The sequence below is a fragment of the Oncorhynchus gorbuscha genome, linkage group LG25 (genome assembly GCF_021184085.1).
Source record: "Oncorhynchus gorbuscha isolate QuinsamMale2020 ecotype Even-year linkage group LG25, OgorEven_v1.0, whole genome shotgun sequence".
Lineage (NCBI taxonomy): Eukaryota > Metazoa > Chordata > Actinopteri > Salmoniformes > Salmonidae > Oncorhynchus > Oncorhynchus gorbuscha.
Genome location: NC_060197.1, coordinates 3,552,582 through 3,575,067, shown reverse-complemented (window position 1 = coordinate 3,575,067; position 22,486 = coordinate 3,552,582). Strand labels below are relative to the sequence as shown.

At 43.0% G+C, this 22,486-nt stretch overlaps 1 protein-coding gene across 1 annotated transcript in view; it reads right to left on the bottom strand.

Annotated features, from left to right (window-relative positions):
• The window catches only part of LOC124014226 (anoctamin-4-like), a 68,051-nt gene that overhangs the window by 32,111 nt on the left and 13,454 nt on the right, over positions 1–22,486 (bottom strand). Inside the window, exon 4 of the mRNA XM_046329022.1 lies at positions 214–409. Within this exon, the coding sequence (XP_046184978.1) occupies positions 214–391 (178 nt within the window). The 5' untranslated portion in view covers positions 392–409. The remainder of the gene's footprint in view (positions 1–213; positions 410–22,486) is intronic.

Sequence of the window (22,486 nt, the reverse complement as noted above, 5' to 3'; positions counted from 1 at the left end):
TTATTAAACTCTGTTTCTGTTAAGTCGCGTTTGGGTCCTCTTTCACCTGCATGACACATATGGGAGTTGTAGCGATGAGACAAGATAGTAACTACTAACAATTGGTGAGAAAAAATAAATAATAATAAATAAAAAAAGATGCTGCACAACAGTTACATTATGGTAATGTTATTTGGTTGAGGTACCCCTTGAAGGAGGTGCCAAATGGCTTACCGGGGGATGGCACGTTGTCCTGTGTGCTGGGGGAATCAGGAGCCCCAGCCAAGGACACCTCCATTCTGACTGGTGACCTGTTGGGGGGGGAAGGAGAAATCCGCAGCCTCAACCCCAGGGGCCGGGGGCCGCAGAACTCTGCGTCTGTGGGGGCTCTGCCACTGGAGCTCAGCCCCATGTAGAGAGAAACTCACACCTGGAGTTGAGAAACAGAGAGAGAGAGAGAGAGAGTGAGCGAAAGAGAGAAAAATAGAGAGAGAGGAGAGGGAAATAAATCAGTAAAGACTGAGGCCCCACATTTAGTGGAAAACAGATGACAGAAGAGAGGGTGAGGGGTATTATCAGAGCTCAGTAAATAACGTCAAATAAAACCCACATAGTTAAATAAAAGGTTCAATAAAATACAAATAAAATAATCTAACCGTAAAGGGAGCTGGAACATTTACATTGTAACTTTTGAGACCTTCAGGAGACAACCTCTGTTGGTTAAGAAATGGGAGATAGGTGAATCCAGAGGCTTTATATAGCAGGGCTGGGAAATGCCAGGGAGTTCACGATATTATCATCTCCATACTTAGGTGTCGATATGATAATGTATGGCAAATCTCACGATTTACATTTACATTTACATTTCATATGTATGGTGATTCTATATGCAGTGTGATTCTATATGCAGTGTGATTCTATATGTATGGTGATTCTATATGTATGGTGATTCTATATGCAGTGTGATTATATAGGCAGTGTGATTCTATATGTATGGTGATTCTATATGCAGTGTGATTCTATATGCAGTGTGATTCTATAGGCAGTGTGATTCTATATGCAGTGTGATTCTATATGCAGTGTGATTCTATAGGCAGTGTGATTCTATATGTATGGTGATTCTATATGCAGTGTGATTCTATAGGCAGTGTGATTCTATATGCAGTGCGATTCTATATGCAGTGTGATTCTATATGCAGTGTGATTCTATAGGCAGTGTGATTATATATGCAGTGTGATTCTATATGCAGTGTGATTCTATAGGCAGTGTGATTCTATATGTATGGTGATTCTATATGCAGTGTGATTCTATATGCAGTGTGATTCTATATGCAGTGTGATTCTATATGTATGGTGATTCTATAGGCAGTGTGATTCTATATGCAGTGTGATTCTATAGGTAGTGTGATTCTATATGCAGTGTGATTCTATATGCAGTGTGATTCTATATGTATGGTGATTCTATATGCATTGTGATTCTATAGACAGTGTGATTCTATATGCAGTGTGATTCTATAGGCAGTGTGATTCTATATGTATGGTGATTCTATATGCAGTGTGATTCTATATGTATGGTGATTCTATATGCAGTGTGATTCTATATGTATGGTGATTCTATATGCAGTGTGATTCTATATGTATGGTGATTCTATATGCAGTGTGATTCTATATGCAGTGTGATTCTATATGCAGTGTGATTCTATATGTATGGTGATTCTATAGGCAGTGTGATTCTATATGCAGTGTGATTCTATAGGTAGTGTGATTCTATATGCAGTGTGATTCTATATGCAGTGTGATTCTATATGTATGGTGATTCTATATGCATTGTGATTCTATAGACAGTGTGATTCTATATGCAGTGTGATTCTATAGGCAGTGTGATTCTATATGTATGGTGATTCTATATGCAGTGTGATTCTATATGTATGGTGATTCTATATGCAGTGTGATTCTATATGTATGGTGATTCTATATGCAGTGTGATTCTATATGTATGGTGATTCTATATGCAGTGTGATTCTATATGTATGGTGATTCTATATGTATGTTGATTCTATATTTATGGTGATTCTATATGCAGTGTGATTCTATATGCAGTGTGATTCTATATGTATGGTGATTCTATATGCAGTGTGATTCTATATGTATGGTGATTCTATATGTATGTTGATTCTATATTTATGGTGATTCTATATGCAGTGTGATTCTATATGCAGTGTGATTCTATATGTATGATGATTCTATATGTATGGTGATTCTATATGTATGATGATTCTATATGCAGTGTGATTCTATATGCAGTGTGATTCTATATGTATGGTGATTCTATATGCAGTGTGATTCTATATGTATGGTGATTCTATATGTATTGTGATTCAATATGTATGGTGATTCTATATGCAGTGTGATTCTATATGCAGTGTGATTCTATAGGCAGTGTGATTCTATATGTATGGTGATTCTATATGCAGTGTGATTCTATATGCAGTGTGATTCTATAGGCAGTGTGATTCTATATGCAGTGTGATTCTATATGCAGTGTGATTCTATAGGCAGTGTGATTATATATGTATGGTGATTCTATATGCAGTGTGATTCTATAGGCAGTGTGATTCTATATGCAGTGTGATTCTATATGCAGTGTGATTCTATATGCAGTGTGATTCTATAGGCAGTGTGATTCTATATGCAGTGTGATTCTATAGGCAGTGTGATTCTATATGTATGGTGATTCTATATGCAGTGTGATTCATTTACATTTACATTTACATTTAAGTCATTTAGCAGACGCTCTTATCCAGAGCGACTTACAAATTGCTGCATTCACCTTATGACATCCAGTGGAACAGCCACTTTACAATAGTGCATCTAAATATTTTAAGGGGGGTGAGGGGGGGGTGAGAAGGATTACTTTATCCTATCCTAGGTATTCCTTAAAGAGGTGGGGTTTCAGGTGTCTCCGGAAGGTGGTGATTGACTCCGCTGTCCTGGCGTCGTGAGGGAGTTTGTTCCACCATGCAGTGTGATTCTATATGCAGTGTGATTCTATAGGTAGTGTGATTCTATATGCAGTGTGATTCTATATGCAGTGTGATTCTATATGTATGGTGATTCTATATGCATTGTGATTCTATAGACAGTGTGATTCTATATGCAGTGTGATTCTATAGGCAGTGTGATTCTATATGTATGGTGATTCTATATGCAGTGTGATTCTATATGTATGGTGATTCTATATGCAGTGTGATTCTATATGTATGGTGATTCTATATGCAGTGTGATTCTATATGTATGGTGATTCTATATGCAGTGTGATTCTATATGCAGTGTGATTCTATATGCAGTGTGATTCTATATGTATGGTGATTCTATAGGCAGTGTGATTCTATATGCAGTGTGATTCTATAGGTAGTGTGATTCTATATGCAGTGTGATTCTATATGCAGTGTGATTCTATATGTATGGTGATTCTATATGCATTGTGATTCTATAGACAGTGTGATTCTATATGCAGTGTGATTCTATAGGCAGTGTGATTCTATATGTATGGTGATTCTATATGCAGTGTGATTCTATATGTATGGTGATTCTATATGCAGTGTGATTCTATATGTATGGTGATTCTATATGCAGTGTGATTCTATATGTATGGTGATTCTATATGCAGTGTGATTCTATATGTATGGTGATTCTATATGTATGTTGATTCTATATTTATGGTGATTCTATATGCAGTGTGATTCTATATGCAGTGTGATTCTATATGTATGGTGATTCTATATGCAGTGTGATTCTATATGTATGGTGATTCTATATGTATGTTGATTCTATATTTATGGTGATTCTATATGCAGTGTGATTCTATATGCAGTGTGATTCTATATGTATGATGATTCTATATGTATGGTGATTCTATATGTATGATGATTCTATATGCAGTGTGATTCTATATGCAGTGTGATTCTATATGTATGGTGATTCTATATGCAGTGTGATTCTATATGTATGGTGATTCTATATGTATTGTGATTCAATATGTATGGTGATTCTATATGCAGTGTGATTCTATATGCAGTGTGATTCTATAGGCAGTGTGATTCTATATGTATGGTGATTCTATATGCAGTGTGATTCTATATGCAGTGTGATTCTATAGGCAGTGTGATTCTATATGCAGTGTGATTCTATAGGCAGTGTGATTCTATATGTATGGTGATTCTATATGCAGTGTGATTCATTTACATTTACATTTACATTTAAGTCATTTAGCAGACGCTCTTATCCAGAGCGACTTACAAATTGCTGCATTCACCTTATGACATCCAGTGGAACAGCCACTTTACAATAGTGCATCTAAATATTTTAAGGGGGGTGAGGGGGGGGTGAGAAGGATTACTTTATCCTATCCTAGGTATTCCTTAAAGAGGTGGGGTTTCAGGTGTCTCCGGAAGGTGGTGATTGACTCCGCTGTCCTGGCGTCGTGAGGGAGTTTGTTCCACCATTGGGGAGCCAGAGCAGCGAACAGTTTTGACTGGGCTGAGCGGGAACTGTACTTCCTCAGTGGTAGGGAGGCGAGCAGGCCAGAGGTGGATGAACGCAGTGCCCTTATTTGGGTGTAGGGCCTGATCAGAGCCTGGAGGTACTGAGGTGCCGTTCCCCTCACAGCTCCGTAGGCAAGCACCATGGTCTTGTAGCGGATGCGAGCTTCAACTGGAAGCCAGTGGAGAGAGCGGAGGAGCGGGGTGACGTGAGAGAACTTGGGAAGGTTGAACACTAGACGGGCTGCGGCGTTCTGGATGAGTTGTAGGGGTTTAATGGCACAGGCAGGGAGCCCAGCCAACAGCGAGTTGCAGTAATCCAGACGGGAGATGACAAGTGCCTGGATTAGGACCTGCGCCGCTTCCTGTGTGAGGCAGGGTCGTACTCTGCGGATGTTGTAGAGCATGAACCTACAGGAACGGGCCACCGCCTTGATGTTAGTTGAGAACGACAGGGTGTTGTCCAGGATCACGCCAAGGTTCTTAGCGCTCTGGGAGGAGGACACAATGGAGTTGTCAACCGTGATGGCGAGATCATGGAACGGGCAGTCCTTCCCCGGGAGGAAGAGCAGCTCCGTCTTGCCGAAGTTCAGCTTGAGGTGGTGATCCGTCATCCACACTGATATGTCTGCCAGACATGCAGAGATGCGATTCGCCACCTGGTCATCAGAAGGGGGAAAGGAGAAGATTAATTGTGTGTCGTCTGCATAGCAATGATAGGAGAGACCATGTGAGGTTATGACAGAGCCAAGTGACTTGGTGTATAGCGAGAATAGGAGAGGGCCTAGAACAGAGCCCTGGGGGACACCAGTGGTGAGAGCGCGTGGTGAGGAGACAGATTCTCGCCACGCCACCTGGTAGGAGCGACCTGTCAGGTAGGACGCAATCCAAGCGTGGGCCGCGCCGGAGATGCCCAACTCGGAGAGGGTGGAGAGGAGGATCTGATGGTTCACAGTATCGAAGGCAGCCGATAGGTCTAGAAGGATGAGAGCAGAGGAGAGAGAGTTAGCTTTAGCGGTGCGGAGCGCCTCCGTGATACAGAGAAGAGCAGTCTCAATTGAATGACTAGTCTTGAAACCTGACTGATTTGGATCAAGAAGGTCATTCTGAGAGAGATAGCGGGAGAGCTGACCAAGGACGGCACGTTCAAGAGTTTTGGAGAGAAAAGAAAGAAGGGATACTGGTCTGTAGTTGTTGACATCGGAGGGATCGAGTGTAGTTTTTTTCAGAAGGGGTGAAACTCTCGCTCTCTTGAAGACGGAAGGGACGTAGCCAGCGGTCAGGGATAAGTTGATGAGCGAGGTGAGGTAAGGGAGAAGGTCTCCGGAAATGGTCTGGAGAAGAGAGGAGGGGATAGGGTCGAGCGGGCAGGTTGTTGGGCGGCCGGCCGTCACAAGACGCGAGATTTCATCTGGAGAGAGAGGGGAGAAAGAGGTCAGAGCACAGGGTAGGGCAGTGTGAGCAGAACCAGCGGTGTCGTTTGACTTAGCAAACGAGGATCGGATGTCGTCGACCTTCTTTTCAAAATGGTTGACGAAGTCATCTGCAGAGAGGGAGGAGGGGGGGGGGAGGATTCAGGAGGGAGGAGAAGGTGGCAAAGAGCTTCCTAGAGTTAGAGGCAGATGCTTGGAATTTAGAGTGGTAGAAAGTGGCTTTAGCAGCAGAGACAGAGGAGGAAAATGTAGAGAGGAGGGAGTGAAAGGATGCTAGGTCCGCAGGGATTCTATTCTATTCTATTCTTGATTCTATAGGCAGTGTGATTCTATATGTATGGTGATTCTATATGCAGTGTGATTCTATATGTATGGTGATTCTATAGGCAGTGTGATTCTATATGCAGTGTGATTCTATAGGCAGTGTGATTCTATATGCAGTGTGATTCTATATGCAGTGTGATTCTATATGTATGGTGATTCTATATGCATTGTGATTCTATAGACAGTGTGATTCTATATGCAGTGTGATTCTATAGGCAGTGTGATTCTATATGTATGGTGATTCTATATGCAGTGTGATTCTATAGGCAGTGTGATTCTATATGTATGGTGATTCTATATGCAGTGTGATTCTATATGTATGGTGATTCTATATGCAGTGTGATTCTATATGTATGGTGATTCTATATGCAGTGTGATTCTATATGTATGGTGATTCTATATGTATGTTGATTCTATATTTATGGTGATTCTATATGCAGTGTGATTCTATATGCAGTGTGATTCTATATGCAGTGTGATTCTATATGTATGGTGATTCTATATGCAGTGTGATTCTATATGTATGGTGATTCTATATGTATGTTGATTCTATATTTATGGTGATTCTATATGCAGTGTGATTCTATATGCAGTGTGATTCTATATGTATGGTGATTGTATATGTATGGTGATTCTATATGTATGGTGATTCTATATGCAGTGTGATTCTATATGCAGTGTGATTCTATATGTATGGTGATTCTATATGCAATGTGATTCTATATGTATGGTGATTCTATATGTATGGTGATTCTATATGCAGTGTGATTCTATATGTATGGTGATTCTATATGCAGTGTGATTCTATATGTATGGTGATTCTATATGCAGTGTGATTCTATATGCAGTGTGATTCTATATGCAGTGTGATTCTATATGCAGTGTGATTCTAAAGGCAGTGTGATTCTATATGCAGTGTGATTCTATATGCAGTGTGATTCTAAAGGCAGTGTGATTCTATATGTATGGTGATTCTATATGCAGTGTGATTCGATATGTATGGTGATTCTATATGCAGTGTGATTCTATATGCAGTGTGATTCTAAAGGCAGTGTGATTCTATATGTATGGTGATTCTATATGCAGTGTGATTCTATAGGCAGTGTGATTCTATATGCAGTGTGATTCTATAGGCAGTGTGATTCTATATGCAGTATGATTCTATATGCATGGTGATTCTATATGTATGGTGATTCTATATGCAGTGTGATTCTATATGCATGGTGATTCTATATGCAGTGTGATTCGATATGTATGGTGATTCTATATGCAGTGTGATTCGATATGTATGGTGATTCTATATGCAGTGTGATTCGATATGTATGGTGATTCTATATGCAGTGTGATTCGATATGTATGGTGATTCTATATGCAGTGTGATTCTATATGCAGTGTGATTCTAAAGGCAGTGTGATTCTATATGTATGGTGATTCTATATGCAGTGTGATTCTATAGGCAGTGTGATTCTATATGCAGTGTGATTCTATAGGCAGTGTGATTCTATATGCAGTATGATTCTATAGGCAGTGTGATTCTATATGTATGGTGATTCTATATGCAGTGTAATTCTATATGCATGGTGATTCTATATGCAGTGTGATTCGATATGTATGGTGATTATATATGCAGTGTGATTCGATATGTATGGTGATTCTATATGCAGTGTGATTCGATATGTATGGTGATTCTATATGCAGTGTGATTCGATATGTATGGTGATTCTATATGCAGTGTGATTCTATATGCAGTGTGATTCTAAAGGCAGTGTGATTCTATATGTATGGTGATTCTATATGCAGTGTGATTCTATAGGCAGTGTGATTCTATATGCAGTGTGATTCTATAGGCAGTGTGATTCTATATGCAGTATGATTCTATAGGCAGTGTGATTCTATATGTATGGTGATTCTATATGCAGTGTGATTCTATATGCATGGTGATTCTATATGCAGTGCGATTCGATATGTATGGTGATTCTATATGCAGTGTGATTCGATATGTATGGTGATTCTATATGCAGTGTGATTCGATATGTATGGTGATTCTATATGCAGTGTGATTCGATATGTATGGTGATTCTATATGTATGGTGATTCTATATGCATTGTGATGCAATACTGTGATTGTATTGCGATGCGATACTGTGATTGTGTTGCGATTCGATACTGTGATATTATTGTGATTCGATGCTTCAAATATATTGCTCACCATATGTCTGATGCAGAGGGACGAGAGAGCCATGAGAAAATGAGTGTTGATCAGTCAGGGAAATAAAAGTGCTGAAACCATGTTGGCTTAATATTTAAAAAGAAGATGGAGAACAAGATATAGGAGGTAAATACCAGTGTTTTGGCGCAGGTAGGCCCACAGCCGATAGCGCTAGCTAACGCTACCAATAAAAAATAAAATATTTTGTGTCAAATATTGATATAATATTGTCCTAAAATAATACACCCCCCATCACTATTATACAGACATGCAAATCATGAGTAAACTTTACAGTGGCCCCAAAGAAGATGTATAGATATATCTATCTCTATACAGTCGGGCCTGAAATCATTGACACCCTTAATAAAAATGAGCAAAAAAGCCTGTATAAAATAAATAATACAAACACTGAGCTATATTGTTTGCACATTGTTGACACTAATGCAATTGATCAGAGAAATAAATTGTGTGCCCTGAAGTGATCCTGTGCACCCGCTGAGAGGAGCCATTATCTAACATGGCCTAGTGAGTAGGCTAACAACAACCCCTCTGAAGAGGTCTGTGACCCACTCGTCCATCTGACGAGGCTCTGGGGAAGGTCGTCGCTGGTCTGAAAGCTGAATTTCCCTTTGTGACAGCTCCGCGACTCAGCAAAATATTTCTGCTGAGCCCCAGACATACAGAGAAGGAGTGGGAGGGAGAACGCTCCCTTCCCGCAGTGGCTGAGGTATTGAAATAACAGCAGGTAATAAAACCACCACAAACTCTTTCTTCCTGGATGAAATCGATGGGCGGGTTCCCTCAGGGACTTCAGTTGTAATAAACGTTTCACTCAGCCATCAACTGCTAGGGGGTATTTTATAGCATGAGTAGAGGTTACTGCAGCCCCAGAGGAGATGTGAGTGATAAAAGCCAGGGCACTATAGAAATCCAATGATTCCATCATATTTGAAAGAGTTTTCTAACGCAGCTCTGCCGGTCTGAATTCACACATCAAAGCATATCATTTGCACACTTTAAAATTCCATCTGTGCTACTTCCAAACACAAGGTCTGTATCGTGCTGTTACCACAACTACCACAGTTCCCTCTAAGTTCAAGATTAAGCACAAGGTCTGTATCGTGCTGTTACCACAACTACCACAGTTCCCTCTAAGTTCAAGATTAAGCACAAGTCACAACATTGAGAAAATCCTTTACATTTAAGATATACTTTACATGATTTATATTAACTAGTCAGTAGATTAGACCCTGGAAAAGTATAAATACTGAACAAGATGATTGGCCCACTAATAGACCATTAGGTTGATCTAGGTTGGATGATTTGATATGATATCAGCATAGAAGCCTAGGTGTCCATAGAGAAACATAAAGCCAATCAATAATGAACAACAGTGGCTCTGTTGCCTCTGAGTGACCACTAGGTAGCAGCACACACACATTTTAGCCATTTAGTAGATGTTCTTATCCAGATCAACAGTAGTGAGTGTATACATTTTCCCATACTGGTTCCCCATGGGAATCAAACCCACAACCCGGGTGTTGCAAGCACCAAGCTCTACCAACTGAGACACACACACACAAACTGATTTACACCGAGTCAGACAGTCACAGTGCAGAGTCAATGAGCATATCGGCCAAAATCCTGACCCAAGGTACACACACAAAATGCCAATTGTCATGTGGTAATCCATGCCATAAGCGTGGAGGCCAAGCCAATGCTAACATGTTGCTATGCTAGCTATCGCAGGAGGATGTTCAGGCTAAGCTAGTTGGTTTAAGTAGTTTCCCCACACAAAACCATTGTACAGTCACAAACACATAGTACTATTCAGTGGAGAAGTGTATTATAGGAAACTTCTGATTGATAATGAGAAGTACATTACATTCAGGTGTGCTGCATCACATCACCAGCTAATTACAGGACAAATAGACTGGCTCATGGGAAAAGTCTAAATGATATCCTTGGGATTTCCCAACTCTGATGACACCCCATTGAAGTTGAAATTTAAAACGGTTAATGGTTAGAGTAAGGGCAGGGAAGTTCCAAGGATCCCAGATAGCACCAAACAGTGGCTCATGGCCTCTGCACATGAACAGGAAGCAGTCTTACCTGACAAGTTATTAAGTTAGTGATTGAGTCTGCCACATGGAGGGAAAAATAGGCTCTATTCCTCCAGGAATGGGGGCCATTACCAAGATGCAATGAAGTTAGCAGACAGCAAAACAAAGTATGAAGTTACATTCAGTGGATGTAATGAAATTACACTCAGGAAATGTAACATGGGACTACAGTGATTCTTAGGTGACTTTATTTGCTCATCTGTGAGTAAAGCTGCACCATTCAGCTACAGTGGTGACAAACATGGTATATTTTTGGTTTTATTACGTGAGGCAGCTCCAAAATGGAGGTGTTTCAGCCCAGCTCAGTGCTTTCTGTGGTTGTGGGGCGTGCCAGCAGAAAATATGAGCATTGCGCCGAGATTGGCTCAGTGTTCTGTCACTCAGGGGACACTATGTCATCGCCAAGTTTAAGTCCTTAGTAAGAGTAGACATCCAAAATTTCAGCCCTTTGGGTCCTGCCATAGAGTTATATTACAAGTCTCAAGATCATTGGCCACAGATAAAATGACGTCAAATCACGTTATATGTACAGTAGCTTTGATTGGACTGATCATGTCAACATCTTACTTAGTCTTAGCTAGCAAGTCATCACCATGAATTAAGTCAATCTGCTGGCAAATCATTTTTAATCCCTGTCATATATGAAGAGAAACAATGAATAGAAATGATAGATAAAACATATCGGTGCTCATCGGCCATTGGATATAAAGATTACACAACAAGTTGGAAATCATAAATTCAACAATGAGTGGTTTGTAAGAAATCAGTGGCTGACTACAACATTGCAAAGCAACCCCTGTTTTCCCCCAGTGTACCCACCATAAATCCAGAGAAAGCCAGACTTTGATGACTAAATTTGCCCACAAAGGACCACCGCGCCACCTTCACAAGGTGAGTCCAAAAATGTATTGTATGCTGCAGCATAAATGATGTAATATGCAAGGGAGATATGTATACTGTAGCTAAAAAAGTAATACTAAGTGTATGTTGTGTAGTAAGCTGTTAGTAGCCCATGTGCCTCATCTTAATATTTTGTTTAATTTTCACCAACGTGGTATTGTAAACACATCGTTTGTGGCAGGTGTGTGGCTATTTGCAAATTTGTTTTGTACAGTGCTACTAATAGTAGTGGTGGCGCTTGGCTTGCACGTGCAAATTCAGCACACACACAACATTCTATAATAGAATTGTGTAAGTTGACTTGTCAAATTAAAAGCTTATTTAATGCGTCAAATAGTGTTATATGACATGTATATTTTTGACACGCAAATACCCAAACGGCTATCAATGTGCCTCACCCTAATAATTTTGTCTATATTCACCTCTTAATTTTGTCTACTGTTCTAACTTGGTGGTGCACATGTAGCCTATAACCTGTTTTAGAGAAATGTAATAATTTAATATTGTAAGAGCTTTCATTGTCTGTTTATGTGCCTCCTTTATTTTTCCTACAGTTCTGACTTGTTGTACAGGGAGTACACTAAGAACGGCTCATGTTCTGAATTCTGTCACTGTACATTTCAAAAGTGCTGAACAAATAGTTATTGACTACGTCCGTCGTTGCTCGCTCATTAATCTAAATTATGGATTGCCTCTTATCCGCTTGTCGTCCTCTTATGCCATAGTTTGTACATCCCAATTGTCAGTAGAAACCACATTTTTTTAAGCAAGTCAGCCATATCAGCTATGTTTTTTTAAAAGGCAGTAAATGAGGCTGAATTAACTTTATTCGCTGCCAGACAAGCCTCCGCTGAAATCCAAGTGTAGCAGTGGTAAGGTGTTGGGACTCTGTTGTTGGGACAGCTTTATGTATGACAGCTTTATTGGGGCAGCAGGTAGCCTTGTGGTTAGAGCGTTGGGCCAGTAACCGAAAGGTTACTAGTTAGAATTGCCGAGCTGACAAGGTAAAAATCTGTCATTCTGCTCCTGAACAAGGCAGTTAATCCACTGTTCCTAGGCCATCATTGTAAATAAGAATTTGTTCTTTACTGACTTGCCTAGTTAAATAAAGGTTAAATACAAAATACATGTAGGCCCTACCAGTTTGTGGTCACTGTTATTGTCATGCTGGTGAAAGAGGACCCAAAAGCGACTTGGCGAAAACAGAGTCTTTAATCCAGTAAAGTAATTACAAACAAAAAAACACAACTTTCACTCGAAATGACGAGGACAAACTGGAGACTCGATCTTGAACAGCAGGTGAACAGCAGGTTGCCTCGGGAAGGCACTTGAACCAGACTGACTCAGACACCTGCTCACCACGCAGCATCTGAGGAAAACACGACACGACAGGGCGATACACAAACACAGCACGGTGAATTCTAGACAAGGAACCGACAGGACAGGAACGGAACACAAAGGAAGAAATAGGGACTCTAATCAGGGGAAAGGATCGGGAACAGGTGTGGGAAGACTAAATGATTGATTAGGGGAATAGGAACAGCTGGGAGCAGGAACGGAACGATAGAGAGAAGAGAGAGCGAGAGAGTGAGAGAGGGAGGGGGAGAGAGAGGGATAGAAAGAGGGAAAGAACCTAATAAGACCAGCAGAGGGAAACGAATAGAATGGGAAGCACAGGGACAAGACAAGATAATAAATGACAAAACATGACAGTACCCCCCACTCACCGAGCGCCTCCTGGCGCACTCGAGGAGGAATCCTGGCGGCAACGGAGGAAATCATCAATGAGTGAACGGTCCAGCACGTCCCGAGACGGAACCCAACTCCTCTCCTCAGGACCGTAACCCTCCCAATCCACTAAGTATTGGTGACCCCGTCCCCGAGAACGCATGTCCATGATCTTATGTACCTTGTAAATAGGTGCGCTCTCGACAAGGACGGGAGGGGGAGGGAAGACGAACGGGGTGCGAAGAAAGGGCTTGACACAGGAGACATGGAAGACAGGATGGACGCGACGAAGATGTCGCGGAAGAAGCAGTCGCACAGCGACAGGATTGACGACCTGGGAGACACGGAACGGACCAATGAACCGCGGAGTCAACTTACGAGAAGCTGTCGTAAGAGGAAGGTTGCGAGTGGAAAGCCACACTCTCTGGCCGCAACAATACCTTGGACTCTTAATCCTGCGTTTATTGGCGGCTCTCACAGTCTGTGCCCTGTAACGGCAAAGTGCAGACCTCACCCTCCTCCAGGTGCGCTCACAACGTTGGACAAACGCTTGAGCGGAGGGAACGCTGGACTCGGCAAGCTGGGATGAGAACAGAGGAGGCTGGTAACCCAGACTACTCTGAAACGGAGATAACCCGGTAGCAGACGAAGGAAGCGAATTGTGAGCGTATTCTGCCCAGGGGAGCTGTTCTGCCCAAGACGCAGGGTTTCTGAAAGAAAGGCTGCGTAGTATGCGACCAATCGTCTGATTGGCCCTCTCTGCTTGACCGTTAGACTGGGGATGAAACCCGGAAGAGAGACTGACGGACGCACCAATCAAACGACAGAACTCCCTCCAAAACTGTGACGTGAATTGCGGACCTCTGTCTGAAACGGCGTCTAACGGGAGGCCATGAATTCTGAATACATTCTCGATAATGATTTGTGCCGTCTCCTTAGCGGAAGGAAGTTTAGCGAGGGGAATGAAATGTGCCGCCTTAGAGAACCTATCGACAACCGTAAGAATCACAGTCTTCCCCGCAGACAAAGGCAGACCGGTAATGAAGTCTAGGGCGATGTGAGACCATGGTCGAGAAGGAATGGGGAGCGGTCTGAGACGACCGGCAGGAGGAGAGTTACCCGACTTAGTCTGCGCGCAGTCCGAACAAGCAGCCACGAAACGGCGCGTGTCACGCTCCTGAGTCGGCCACCAAAAGCGCTGGCGAATAGACGCAAGAGTGCCTCGAACACCGGGATGACCAGCTAACTTGGCAGAGTGAGCCCACTGAAGAACAGCCAGACGAGTGGAAACAGGAACGAAAAGGAGGTTACTAGGACAAGCGCGCGGCGACGCAGTGTGCGTGAGTGCTTGCTTAACCTGTCTTTCAATTCCCCAGACTGTTAACCCGACAACACGCCCATAAGGAAGAATCCCCTCGGGATCAGTAGAAGCCACAGAAGAACTAAACAGACGGGATAAGGCATCAGGCTTGGTGTTCTTGCTACCCGGACGGTAAGAAATCACAAACTCGAAACGAGCGAAAAACAACGCCCAACGAGCTTGACGGGCATTAAGTCGTTTGGCAGAACGGATGTACTCAAGGTTCTTATGGTCTGTCCAAACGACAAAAGGAACGGTCGCCCCCTCCAACCACTGTCGCCATTCGCCTAGGGCTAAGCGGATGGCGAGCAGTTCACGGTTACCCACATCATAGTTGCGCTCAGATGGCGACAGGCGATGAGAAAAATAAGCGCAAGGATGAACCTTATCGTCAGACTGGAAGCGCTGGGATAGAATGGCTCCCACGCCTACCTCTGAAGCGTCAACCTCGACAATGAATTGTCTAGTGACGTCAGGAGTAACGAGGATAGGAGCGGACGTAAAACGTTCTTTTAGAAGATCAAAAGCTCCCTGGGCGGAACCGGACCACTTAAAACACGTCTTGACAGAAGTAAGAGCTGTGAGAGGGGCAGCAACTTGACCGAAATTACGAATGAAACGCCGATAGAAATTAGCGAAACCTAAAAAGCGCTGCAACTCGACACGTGACCTTGGAACGGGCCAATCACTGACAGCTTGGACCTTAGCGGAATCCATCTGAATGCCTTCAGCGGAAATAACGGAACCGAGAAAAGTAACGGAGGAGACATGAAAAGAGCACTTCTCAGACTTTACGTAGAGACAATTCTCTAAAAGGCGCTGTAGAACACGTCGAACGTGCTGAACATGAATCTCGAGTGACGGAGAAAAAATCAGGATATCGTCAAGATAGACAAAAACAAAGATGTTCAGCATGTCTCTCAGAACATCATTAACTAATGCCTGAAAAACAGCTGGCGCATTGGCGAGACCAAACGGCAGAACCCGGTACTCAAAATGCCCTAACGGAGTGTTAAACGCCGTTTTCCACTCGTCCCCCTCTCTGATGCGCACGAGATGGTAAGCGTTACGAAGGTCCAACTTAGTAAAGCACCTGGCTCCCTGCAGAATCTCGAAGGCTGATGACATAAGGGGAAGCGGATAACGATTCTTAACCGTTATGTCATTCAGCCCTCGATAATCCACGCAGGGGCGCAGAGTACCGTCCTTCTTCTTAACAAAAAGAACCCCGCCCCGGCCGGAGAGGAAGAAGGCACTATGGTACCGGCGTCAAGAGACACAGACAAATAATCCTCGAGAGCCTTACGTTCGGGAGCCGACAGAGAGTATAGTCTACCCCGAGGAGGAGTGGTCCCCGGAAGGAGATCAATACTACAATCATACGACCGGTGAGGAGGAAGGGAGTTGGCTCGGGACCGACTGAAGACCGTGCGCAGATCATGATATTCCTCCGGCACTCCTGTCAAATCGCCAGGTTCCTCCTGAGAAGTAGGGACAGAAGAAACGGGAGGGATGGCAGACATTAAACACTTCACATGACAAGAAACGTTCCAGGATAGGATAGAATTACTAGACCAATTAATAGAAGGATTATGACATACTAGCCAGGGATGACCCAAAACAACAGGTGTAAACGGAGAACGAAAAATAAAAAAGAAATAGTCTCACTGTGGTTACCAGATACTGTGAGGGTTAAAGGTAGTGTCTCAAATCTGATACTGGGAAGATGACTACCATCTAAGGCGAACATGGGCGTAGGCTTCTCTAACTCTCTGAAAGGAATGTCATGTTTCCGAACCCATGCTTCGTCCATGAAACAACCCTCAGCCCCAGAGTCTATCAAGGCACTACATGTAGCACCCGAACCGGTCCAGCGTAGATGGACCGACAAAGTAGTACAGGATTTTGATGGAGAGACTTGAGTAGTTGCGCTCACCTGTAGCCCTCCGCTTACAGATGAGCTCTGGCTTTTACTGGACATGAATTAACAAAATGTCCAGCAACTCCGCAATAGAGGCACAGGCGGTTGGTGATCCTCCGTTCCCTCTCCTTAGTCGAGATGCGAATCCCTCCCAGCTGCATGGGCTCAGACTCTGAGCCAGAGGAGGGAGATGGTTGCGATGCGGAGCAGGGAAACACCGTTGATGCGAGCTCTCTTCCACGAGCCCGGTGACGAAGATCTACCCGTCGTTCTATGCGGATGGCGAGAGCAATCAAAGAGTCCACATCTGAAGGAACCTCCCGGGAGAGAATCTCATCCTTAACCACTGCGTGGAGTCCCTCCAGAAAACGAGCGAGCAGCGCCGGCTCGTTCCACTCACTAGAGGCAGCAAGAGTGCGAAACTCAATAGAATAATCCGTTATGGACCGTTCACCTTGGCATAAGGAAGCCAGGGCCCTAGAAGCCTCCCTACCAAAAACTGAACGGTCAAAAACCCGAATCATCTCCTCTTTAAAGTTCTGGAATTTGTTAGAGCAATCAGCCCTTGCCTCCCAGATAGCTGTGCCCCATTCTCGAGCCCGGCCAGTAAGGAGTGAAATGACGTAAGCAACCCGAGCTCTCTCTCTAGAGTATGTGTTGGGTTGGAGAGAGAACACAATCTCACACTGCGTGAGAAAGGAGCGGCACTCAGTGGGCTGCCCGGAGTAGCAAGGTGGGTTATTAACCCTAGGTTCTGGAGGCTCGGCAGGCCAGGAAGTAACAGGTGGCACGAGACGTAGACTCTGGAACTGTCCAGAGAGGTCGGAAACCTGAGCGGCCAGGTTCTCCACGGCATGGCGAGCAGCAGACAATTCCTGCTCGTGTCTGCCGAGCATGGCTCCTTGGATCTCGACGGCAGTGTAACGAGCGTCTGAAGTCGCTGGGTCCATTCCTTGGTCGGTTCCTTCTGTCATGCTGGTGAAAGAGGACCCAAAAGCGACTTGGCGAAAACAGAGTCTTTAATCCAGTAAAGTAATTACAAACAAAAAAACACAACTTTCACTCGAAATGACGAGGACAAACTGGAGACTCGATCTTGAACAGCAGGTGAACAGCAGGTTGCCTCGGGAAGGCACTTGAACCAGACTGACTCAGACACCTGCTCACCACGCAGCATCTGAGGAAAACACGACACGACAGGGCGATACACAAACACAGCACGGTGAATTCTAGACAAGGAACCGACAGGACAGGAACGGAACACAAAGGAAGAAATAGGGACTCTAATCAGGGGAAAGGATCGGGAACAGGTGTGGGAAGACTAAATGATTGATTAGGGGAATAGGAACAGCTGGGAGCAGGAACGGAACGATAGAGAGAAGAGAGAGCGAGAGAGTGAGAGAGGGAGGGGGAGAGAGAGGGATAGAAAGAGGGAAAGAACCTAATAAGACCAGCAGAGGGAAACGAATAGAATGGGAAGCACAGGGACAAGACAAGATAATAAATGACAAAACATGACAGTTATAGTGCAATAAATGTATTGTTTAGTGTTGTGTTGTGGCTTTGCTGGCATGCATCCCACATTTTATTTTGTTTGCCCCACTGAGATTTACATGCTAAAATCACCACTGTTTAGCTAACATTATTTAGCCTGGCTCACAATTCACAGCAAATCAAATCAAATTGTTTTGGTCAATTACACATAGTTGGCATATGTTATTGTGGGTGTAGCGAAATGCTTTTGTTCCTAGCTCCAACTGTGCAGTAATATCTAACCATTCAGAAAAGTAGTGTTTCCTACAAAATAATCATTCTGTCAAGAGTCAAATAGTTTTTCCCTCATTCCCATAAATGTTACCTCTTACATGATGAAAAAGAGATTGGCTAGTATTGATTCAGAATATTTATTTCACATTTCATGGTATTTATGACCACACAAATCTAGTGAGCTGAGCTCATAGAGGTTCTATAATTCATGTGATTCTGTATATAATTCTATGGCTTAAACAGTCGGCACTCATTTAATCTGTATCATTATAAGACTCTCTGTTACACCTGCATTTGAGTAATTCCATATGAAACCAGGACAAAATTTTATAAATGCCAACTTTTTTCTTTTTTTTCTCAATTATACTTTTAGATACAAATGTCAAATATGTCAACAATACCACCCCCAAAGAAAAATTATATGAATAAAATAGTGAAAATCCCCACAAATCATGGTATTTCTTTGTCCTGGTTTCATATGGAATCACCACTCATTTGTAACATAAGCTACTGGTGAGGTCACCTCAGCCTTGGCAGCAGAGGAAAACAGACAGAGCACCGAGATATTTTGGGATGGACGCCCATTTTTGGATCTGAATGTCTGGAAATGGTGAACTCGTCAAAAACTAGACCACCTACACAATATATTCATCATGGAATCTACAAGCAATCTAAAACTGTTGAACAGGACAGACAACAGCAAATGTTGCATGATACCCAGTCAGACACACCGATTAACCAACAATCTTGGCTACATGAGAATACTTAAAAATCAGAAGTAGGGTTCAAATAAATAGTCGAAGCTAGTTTCGGTTGGTTTTCAAATAGCTATTTCGCGGACTTCTCCACGCATCAAGGAAACAAGCCCAAGGCTTCCAGGCTCCCACTGATGTAACGATGGTGAGTTACATTGCCTTACATTCTTGGGTACAATAAAACTTTTGTTGAATATTAAGATGTTTTGCACCAAAGTGCATGAACTTCTAGTTATGCTGCGAAAAGGACTTTTGAATTAAATGACAAATTGCTACAGTATAACAGTATTGCTAGTTGATTTGTAACCCTGAATCATAAGCCACTGATGGATTGTCAGTAGAGAAATCTTTCTTGCAAAAAATGATTCCCCAATGAAATCGCTAGCGCCTCCTCCATATGACATAACCTTGCCTTAGCATGACAGCTCACAGTAGGCTAGCTGGTTGGGTAAGTGAGCGCAAAATAAAAAAAAGGGGGGGGGGTTGCCATGGGGACCAGGAAGACAGAGGAGGGTTCTGTACCACTACACCAGTACAGTCAGGGGACAACAGACCTCCAGGCTCCATCAGGCCCCGGGGCAACACAATGGCCGTTTCACACCTGCCAGATGGGAAACAGAGCTTGGACACACGGCGTCTCCACTGATCCCTGACCCACTTCTCCTTCCCTGAACCATGCATAATGGAGGAGTGCTACACTTTGGACACACAGCTCATTTACAACCCCCGGAGTGAAACCGTGTGGGAGGGAGGGCGATACGGGAGAGAGAGGGGGGGAATGGGAGCCAAGGAGAGATGGGAGAAAGAAGAAGTGAGGGTGTGTGTATGCGTGTGTGAAGGTCAAATGCCTGTACGGTTCTGGAACACAATAGTGTGAAAAGAGAACAGAGATGATAGACAGTAAAAGAAGAGGACATTTGGGTCATAGCATATGAGTGAGGGACAGAGAAAGAAATAGATTGAAACAGAGAGGGGGAGGGGGAGCGAGAGCGACAGAGAGAGAGAGAGAGAGAGAGAGATCACTGCAGCAAAACCACTACAGAGGGAAAAAACAACAACACTGCTGTGGGTCTAAAACAAGTTGCCTGCAGCACTCACCATGCAGGGTAGAGAGGGAGAGAGCTTCAACCCCTCAGAGGGCAAAAGGAGAGGACGACACAGCCCTGGGGCCGACCCAGCGGAGGTTCCGCAAGCGCTACAGTAGCTACAACTAGCTAAACTTGGCTCCCGTACTAAAGACCCCGCAGGGGGAAAAGGAAAAGGACCTTCTGCAGAGGCAATTAGCTGCATTCCTCATGTTTAACTCCACTCCCGAGCACCGCAGCGCTCTGCTCTAGCTTCTGAGCTCCCTCACACACACATACACACACACACCACTCTGCTCATCCCCAAAACATCCCTCAGATTATATAAACCTCTGTCCAGCCGGCACGAGGCAAAGCTCAGGAAGAAACAGATGCAGACCAGCTTAGATCTTCTCTCAGGGAAAAATACAAGCAGATTGTCTATGCAGAGAGAGGGAGAGAGTGAGGGGGAGTGCAAGAGAGCTGCAAGACAATCAGTATTCTTAATCAGTTATCCCCGTCAGCCAATCCGTGGGATAGGAGCTTTGAGGGTAGCCAATCGGAGCAGGGCTGGCTCTATCAGTGTGGTTGTTGACCAAAGGAATGACAGTTGCTGCTGCTCTGGGTGTCAATGTGTTTTTAAAAGCCAGCACCTCAGACACATGCACATAAACACATTGATGCACACACACAATTGTTGTATAGAGTGTGTATATTTTAAAAGGAGGAATCCCTTAGAAAATTATACCATTAGTTACCCTACTTGCATGCAACACTCAGAGTGAGTGTCACGCTACTGCAAATTAAACAAACCCTACATATATAATAGCTGGCTGCTTTCCAAAAGTGTGTTTTCAAGTCTGTTGTATGCTTTACCATGTTAGTAACATTATTTTACCTATTTGTTTTCAGGCAGGATCCAACTGGAACACTGGAACACAGTCTGCTAACCAGTGGTGTAAAGTACTTAATTAAAAATACTTTAAATGACATACCCAAATCTAACTGCCTGTAGCTCAGGCCCTGAAGCAAGGATATGCATATTCTTGGTACCCTTTGAAAGGAAACACTTTGAAGTTTGTGAAATTTTTTAAGGAATGTAGGAGAATATAACAATACATCTGGTAAAATACAAAGAAGAAAACAAAAACGTTATTTTGTATTTTTTTGTACCATCATCTTTGAAATGCAAGAGAAAGGTCTTGATTTTGGCCACTAGATGGCAGCAGTGTATGTGCAACGGTTTAGACTGATCCAATGAACCATTTCATAATGTTTATTAATAACTTTTCATGTTCAAAATTGTGCACTCTCAAACAATAGCATGGTATTATTTCACTGTAATAGCTACTGTAAATTGGACAGTGCAGTAGACTAACAATAATTTAAGCTTTCTGCTAATATCAGATATGTCTATTTCTTGTTACTTACAACCTCAAGCTATTCCCATTAGCCTCAACCGTCCTGTGGAAGGGACACCGATCCCAAATACTTTTTTTGAGGGTATATGTATTCTCTTTTTTTTGTCAACTTTTACTTCACTTTCCTAAATAAAATAAATGTACTTTTTATTCCATACATTTTCCCTGACACCCAAAAGTACTTGTTACATTTTGAATGCTTAGCAGGACAGGAAAATGGTCAAATTCACGCACTTATCAAGAGAACATGTGGTCCTCCCTACTGCCTCTGATCTGGCAGACTCAATAAACACAAAATACATCATTTGTAAATTATGTCTGAGTGTTGGAGTGTGCCACTGTCACGACTTCTACCGAAGGTAACTCCTCTCTTTGTTCAGGCGGCGCTCGGCGCTCGGCGTCGCCGGTCTACTAGCCGCTACCGATCCCTTTTTCTTTTTCTAGTTGTTTTGTCTGCGTTCCTTTCACACCTGGTTTTCAATTGCTTTGATTTCTGTGGGTATATAGGGCACCTGTTACCTGCCGTAATTCGTGCAGGATTAGATTCGTGTGTATTGCGCTCGATTGTATTTGATGTTTGTTGTTTTTTCGCTATTACGCACGTGTATGTAAAGTGTCGGAATTGTGGTTGTTCCTCCGTGCGTTTGCACGAGTTTCTGAGTATTCGAGAGCGTAGTTTTGGGATTTTTGTCTGTGCCGTTTTGTATTGCCTACACTTCTCACCAAGACGCATGTTATCACAGCCACTGGCTATCTGTACATGTTTAAAACAATAAAAGGGTGCCATCTAGTTTGCTTAATATAAGGAATATGAAGAGATTTATACTTTTACTTTTGATACTTGAGCATATTTTAGCAATTACATTTACGTGTGATACTTAAGTACATGTATATTTAGAACCAAATACCTTGACTTTTACTCAAGTAGTATTTTACTGGGTGACTAACTTTTACTTGAGTA